The 7,364-nt window shown below is 44.6% G+C and overlaps 1 protein-coding gene across 6 annotated transcripts in view; it reads left to right on the top strand.

Moving 5' to 3' along the window:
- Positions 1–624: 624 nt before the first annotated feature.
- The window catches only part of ARHGAP22 (Rho GTPase activating protein 22), a 150,114-nt gene continuing 143,374 nt past the window's right edge, over positions 625–7,364 (top strand). For 3 of the 6 annotated variants that reach the window (XR_008745405.1, XR_008745404.1, XR_008745389.1), the window contains exon 1: positions 628–780. Coding sequence is in view for 2 of the 6 variants with exons in the window: in XM_055793560.1 (XP_055649535.1) it covers positions 747–780 (34 nt within the window). In the remaining 4 variants the exon portion in view is untranslated. Of the gene's footprint in view, positions 781–2,242; positions 2,410–7,364 lie in introns of those variants that run through there. The other 3 variants (XM_055793560.1, XM_055793559.1, XM_055793561.1) reach the window with 3 other exon arrangements.

Here is a 7,364-nt window from a genome sequence, read left to right as displayed (position 1 = left end):
CCTGGGAGGTATGCAGGAGAGTTTAGCAAAGAACACAAATAAAAATGATGGGTGCTAAAATGGAGTGTTGGCATTTCCCTGTGCCCATCCTGCCGGGCTGTCAGTGCAGGCGAGAGATTTTTCTTCCTTGGAGAGAGCAGTGGATCGTTTCTTTCCCAGCTCTCACCGGAATACCTCTCCGCGAGGGATGCAGTGATCAGCAGGCAGCCCAGCACACCGCTACCCTCCGGACCAGCGCACTTGGTATTTCTTCTAATGCGCAACCTTATCAGATGTGCAAGATTCTCGGCGTGTGTTTTGTGCCCTTCCCCCCCAACCCCGGCTTGGAGAGATTCAGCACCTGACCTGATCCTTGGCGAGTCAAAGCGTCTTTTCAGCGCGACCGGAGGAAGATGCAGAGGGGGAGTGCGGGATCAGCGCTGCTCCTTGAAAGAGGCGTATCAGTAACACTGATGCATGGCCAACTAGCAGAAAGAGCCAGGTCCAGCCCTCGTGTCTGTGTGCTAGTGATTTATCGACAGTAATTACCGAGGCACTTAATGCCTAGTTTGGATGGGAATTAATTCGAGGCCGGATAAATAATGCATTAGGGTTTATTTAGCCCCATGTGAAGCACTGCCGCCGAGCCAGAGCTGGAAGCGGAGAGAAGTGGCGCTGGAGCGGAGAGCGGCGGGCGCGGCAATGCGCGGGGCGGCGGCCGGGGCTGGCCGCTGAGGCTGCCGGCAGCAGCGCGCCCAGCCGGGAGCATGCTGAGCCCCAAGATCAGGCAGGCCAGGAGAGGTGAGTGAGCCTTCTCATGCACCTCGTGTTGTGGGGACGGGGACCGTCTGTCAACACGGGGGAACTTCCCGGCGGTGGCGGAGAGCCGCTACCCCTGCCTGCGAAGTCGTCGGTCCCCATTCCCCGCCCTGCTCCTCCCGTTGCAGCGACTGCCCCGCTGGCTGAAGCCCGGCCTTGGGGGGAGGGCAGCGGGAGTGAACGGTGCTTGCAAAGGTGCGGGGAGAATGAAGCGTAGGAGGAGGGCACCTGTGCCTGGGCTCACTAAAATCGTCTGCAATGTCAAGGCTGAGCAGCAGGGATAATTCAAGACTCGTATTCTGTCCTGGGACCCGATGGAGCCTTTGCACCCCTGTGGTGGTTGCTAATGCTGTGTTTCTAATGCTGAAATTCATTATAACAACTGGAAACAGTTGTGACAAGTTTACCTGCAGCATCTTGGAGAAGCGGTTTGCTGTAGCACGTTATCCCTCCAGGGCTGGAAACAGGAGGTGGGGAAAGTCGTTGTGTAAGAGCTGTGGGCAAGACAAAGGAAGGAAGGAAAACCTGCCCTGGGTTTGCAACAGCTGCTTTGAGCAGTCATTCAGACCTGCAAGGTGTAGTATGCAGTGTGTGTAAAGGGATCAGCAGGGGCTGGGCACAGCTGTTGTCTCCTCTCCAGCTTGCCTGGAGGAGATGCTCTGGCAGGGGATGAATCCCCTGCTGCAGCACCAGTTCCTCATTTGACATGGCATTTGTTGAGCATTGTTGCCATTTGCAGCCTAATGACAGTCTCAGAGGGATGTCTTCCCACCTATCGGAAACAGAGGGTAGATTAATGTCATTTAGGAGCAAAAGCAGACACAGTCAGAAGAGTACATAAAAATTAGTTTTTTCTTCAGCAGCACCAACATTATAAAATAGGAAAGTGTCACCAGTTCCAGTTGCTGTGATTCTGAGACACATACTTGCAGCTGAATGTCAGTTTACATCATAAATATAAAAGCAATATTACACAACAGCCTTTAAATACCAACAGCCCATTAAATAGCTGTTAGTATCTTGGAAGAAAGAAGCTTCCTGCCATCTGGAGGTGTCAGGATCAGATATGCACAGCCTCACCCACAGTAAAGTCATATGTACTTATTTTTTAGTTACACAATTTCATAGAAGTTCAGCAAGTCTTTTGTAGATGCTGTCTCTTTGCTATCCCCCTTCTTAAGGGGTCAGCAATCTCCTTCCAGTCTTTAATATATTTTTTATCCAGTATTCCTGTGGGCTATTATAGCTCTGATGAGACAAGCCAAATGATGCAACTAGAGTGACACAGGAAGCCTGTGTCAGAGCAAGGAACACAGGCTTTCACAACTGCATGCCTGCCATTCTTCCACTTCCTTCAGTTCTTCTGGAAGGGACTAAGTTGTACATTAATACATTTTTGAAGTCTAGTTATGGGACGTATTATTCTAGATCTATGGGCTACTGATGCTTGGGGGACAAACTGTAGTGTACTTTTGTGATTCAGTTTAAATTTCTACAGTATATGTCATTCTCTCAGGTTTATTCTGTTTGGTTCCTGCAAGGTTCTTCCATAACTTTTGTTGACAGGAGCTGTGAACAGGCAGTGCTGAAGATGCTGAATTCTTCTTGAAGGTAAGTCTCACACCTTGCAAGACTGAGCTGAATGTGAAATGGTAGTTCACACTCCCTAGACTCTCAGCTGGGATTGCTAATGAAGGTTCAGGCGGTAAATGGTGGGCAACTAAACTGTTGAGAGGGCTGCAAGAATCTGTTGCTGACAGTGAGCATCAACTAAGGGCAGATCTGCTGCAAACTGCTGCATGAGCTTGGCTGACTTCTCAAAGTAGTGGCTGTTAGCTCTGCCATCGAGGACTTAGTTGTGTAAGGGAGGCCGTGTGACTTCTCTCAACAGACAGAATGAATAGAAGGCACAGGGAAGGATACTCTGCGTACAGCCTGAGGTCTCACTTGAGTGCTTTATTGCTGCCTCCTATCACAGAACCTAGTGATGATCATGTATTTAGTGTAGATTTCTTGCAGATAAATTACTCAAACCACCCTGTATACATCTTCAGCTCTTTGCTTCAGGGTCTCTGCATCTGTGCCAATGGGAATATTTCATCAGCTCCCCTTGTATTTCCAAATCTCTGCTGAGTGTATCTTTAAACTCTCACTTGTGATGTCTGATGCTGTCTTTTTTGTTTGACTTGTGGATGGTCCTTAAGAAAGCTCCTGGGTTGAAAGACATTCAGACCTTCGAAAATGCTGAGTTCAGACTTGAACTTGACATGTGGGTTGTAGTTCTTAATATCTGTGAAAGGTATGGTAGAAAACAGAGATAATTTGCCTTACTAAAGGTGACTGTCAAGTGTAATGCAATCCTTGCTGTTCCATCAGCAAGCTCACATCTGTAACTCAGAAATATGCATTCACAGGTACATTATTATGTTTTCATAAGTCCTAGGAAGGTGTAAAATCTCACAGACTGAAAACCTTAATGTGCATAAATGGGCCTCCTGGAAAATCATTCATCCTGTCTAGGCTGGAATGGATTTTGCATTATTTTTTTCATCTACAGTGTTTTATGTACAGCAATTGGTGGAGCCCAGGATTCTGAAATAAGTGACTGCAATGGAAAAACATCTATTTTCACATTCTTTCTATGTGATGGGGCACAGAAATAGTGCCTTCCAGACTGGAAGGAGGCAAGAGAAATCTCAATATGCAGACCATGAAAAGCAGTTTTCAGACTACATCCTTGAGTCTCAAGGAATGTATTTTTGTTTCATTGTTAAGAGATGAAAAAAATGAAACAAAGGATTTGCTCCTTGAAAAGTCTTAAACAGGTTATATCTGCCCAGTCACATTTAAATGTGCTAGGAGATGGAAGCTGGACTGACTACAAGCTTATGCATTTGCTTTTTAATAAGTAGGGTGATGGGATTTCCCTCTATACCAAGAAAGTTGGCCTGCTGACATGATAGATTCTTTACAGTATTCCTATCTTCAGCACAGTCTGTCTCAGTTGTATATGTACTAAAAATAAACCTACTGTCCTTACTGGGACTTTGTGCTAATGGGTGTTTGATACTATGGAATTGTCTGCACTTTTCTGACATTTCTGTTTGCAACATGCTCATACATATGTTCCAGTGTGTTGAAAATTTTTTTCACAGTCAGAATAATTAAAATTTTGTTTATTTGTTAAATTGAAACTTAGAGCTGGGAAAAAGTGATGTGAGACATTTTGGCTAGCTAGCCTGCTACAGATGAGCTAGTTTTACCTAGGTATACTTCACATGGCTGTAGTAGAACAGAGATATTTCCCCTCTCTCTTTTTTCTTTTTCTGAAACTTGTCATAATTCAATTTTAATGAAAAGTGGGCTTTAGCATACTTAAAATGTTTCTGAGGACGGTGTCTAGTAATGCTGCCATGAGGGACTTTAGCGAGTAAAGTACTATGATAGTCCTCTGGGAGTGTGCACATCTACAGTCTAAGCTTCATGTGCTTGTAGTGAGGACAGCTAGGTTTTAATATTAATGTCTTTGCAATGGTGTCATTGTATTTTTAATGAAAGTGCTGTGTCTTTGATTACAGGAGCATGAATACCCTATATTTAAACTGTTTTCTTATTGCAGTAAGGATACATGATTGCATGATTTCTCTATCAATCTCTGTCCTAACAATTTTTGAGCTGCTTGGCTAAATCCAACCAGATTTGAAAGCAGAAAAGGAGTGCCAAAATATATTTGACTCCTCTAAACTCAAAGAAAAATTGGTGGGAGGACAGAGTAAAGATAACCATACCTGTACACCTAGGGAAAAGTGCCACACAGTACTCAACAGAAGTATATGTTCTGAAAGATAATGCCCAACTGACCATCCAAAAGACACATATTGGCTGTTCTGTAAGAGCACATGTATATGCAAGTCAGCTAAAAAGGTAAGGGATGTTAGGAATGTATTGGGTTGTCGGGGGTGTGGAAGGAACTGGGTATTTGAGAAAGATGAAGAGACAACATTATGCAAGTTTGAGGAATATATAGAGCGCAATGTAGATATGTACAAATATCTGTTTGTATGTGATATGTACATTGAATATGTACAGAAAATGTAGGGTTTGTGTGGTGGAAGAATATAAGGCAGTGGAAATGCAGTCTTTCTCAATTCTGCAGACTGAAAGCATATTTAATACAAAAGCACATGACAGTTATGAGAGTTCTCATAGTATACTTTGGAATCTACATGATCATTTCAGGGTTAGAAGTGGGTTTTGAACCAATCTAATTCTCCTCACTTACTGCACTTTGGTTATGTCATAGAACAGTGTCATAAAGAATAAACAAACATTAATTCCTTTTGTATTGAACTAGGTGGGATGGTATTTTCAGGGGTGCCCCTAATGCTCTGTGGCCCTTAAAGGGTATTCAGTGCATAGGATCGGAATAGAACCAGTCCAAAACAGAGCCCCCTGTAATTCATAGGTAACATGGATATCCCTGCCACTAAGTAACAGATCCACTCCCAACAATCTGCATTATTTGCTAATTTAGACATTTCCAAAGTTGTCAGAGTCACAAGACATTTGTATTCAGAACTGATAGTTTTATGTTAATTCATTACTTTGCTGGCCAACAATTCACTACCATAGTACTGCAGAACTTAACAAATCAAAATGTATTTACCTTTGCACATGCCACATTTCACAAGCAACATTGACATTCTGTGAATGAGGGAAAAACACTAGGCCACATGTGAAGTCCAAGGCAGAGCCAGGACTTGAAACGAGTTTCCCCAGGTTCAGCATATGTGAAGAAATACTGGGTTATCCTTCCTTCTTATTTAACAGCTTTTCACTGGCTTCTTTCTGTCGTCATAACACATCAACTCTGTAAGAGCTCACTAGTTAAGAACAGTTTAGTCATATAAATGCAACCCTGCAACTTTATTTCTCGAGTTAAATGGAGGGCATCAGCATAATAGGATGAACATACTGATATGAAATTGTGGGGGGGTGCCTCCAGGAACTTTTATTCTGTACCAGAAACATAGGGTGAGATTGAGGTCATCTCTTTAGAGATTTCTTGTCTAAAGGAAATGATGTTATTTATCACTTCTTCAAGACAGTCTTAATCACACCAGAAGGCTGTGAACTGGTTATGGCTTTCAGGAGTTCTCATCCTGAGTTTGCCAGGCTCAGGGAATAAGCTATGATGATATGAATTAGGGATTTTTAGACCAATGGAGGAGACCTCTGACTCTTTTAGAAGATGCTGCTTGTTCAGAATCATATTTAGTGTGGCCAGTTAATAATTCTTCGGTCTCACCAACACACTTCAGGTTCCAGGAGTTGGACCTCACATAAGAGGAACCCCACAACCTCAGTAGCAGGACAATCTATAAAACAGGTAGAGTTGAGATGAGGCCCAGCAAGGAAACAAACACTGGTTAAAGGAGACTTCAACAGAAAGGAGAAAAAGAAACTGTGTGCAACTCAGTTGTGAAGAAGAACATAGCAGAGAGAAGAAATTAGGAACAGTGAAATAAATACATTTCACAGGGACACAGAAGCAGCCAAATGGCGCTAAGTGTGCTCAGACTTCTCTGTTTAGCAAGGCATCAACCCTTCAGCTTCTGGCTCTTGGCCAGACTCCACAGCGAGGAGGCAATCCTGCTGCCCTGTGCACAACAGGAGTTCACTGTCAAGTTTCTATTTTCCTCTGGTGTTAGGAAAGAACTGGTGGCACCTTCCCCTGCAGAGGCCAGAACAGTGCTGCTTGTGCAAGTCCAGGACCTTAGAGACTGCTCAGTGCAGGCCTCTCCTCTGACTGTACTCCTTTCAAAATCACGCTCTGTGAAGAAACCTCCTTTCACTGCTCAGCAAAAGGCAGAAAAGGGGAACGCTCCCATGTGTCTAGTTCCCCTTGCCAAACCACAGCATAGCACCTGCAGCCTCTTAGCTCTGTAAAGAGGAACCCCAGTGCCTCCAACAGCCCCACGCTGTGGCTCTGGTTTGACAGGCTGATAATAACACGGCTATTCCAGAGCACATGGGAGGCCAACACCTTGGCACCTCCAGCTTACCAGGCAAACAGTAACATCCAGTGTCTTACTCCTGGTATCAAAGATAACAGCCCTGGAGCTGTGAACTCCAAACACTTCCTTCAGCCCCTGAGAGCCCACCAGCATTGCTGGGAGCACACCAACCCCCCGGGGCAGGGAGCAATCAGTGTGACTAGCTGCAGCTGGCATGGCAGAGCCACCGTTAACAAGGTGCCCAGCTGTGAGGGGGAGGTTCACTACCCTTCTTACTTAAATGAGTGAGTCTTTAAGGCAGGAGAGGTGATTTCAGATGCTGTGCTGTAGAAAGGAGTGTAAAATGTGAAGGTAAAATGCCAGGGTGTGGTGCTGAGAAATATGATTTTGTTTATAGCTCATAGTTTGTGAGCTGGTGGAGGAAGAAGGTCTATGAGGTGCTGGGGAGGTGGTGGAGGTGGCAGTGGCTGGTGGTGTGGGTCTGGGTTTCATCATCTTTGTTTGGAGGAACGTGAGTTAAAGGTGCTGAGTTGAGTTTAAAATCACAAG

Source organism: Falco peregrinus, chromosome 1, assembly GCF_023634155.1.
Source record: "Falco peregrinus isolate bFalPer1 chromosome 1, bFalPer1.pri, whole genome shotgun sequence".
NCBI lineage: Eukaryota > Metazoa > Chordata > Aves > Falconiformes > Falconidae > Falco > Falco peregrinus.
The sequence above is the reverse complement of the archived record's forward strand: the minus strand, read 5'-3'. Positions and strand labels throughout refer to the sequence as shown.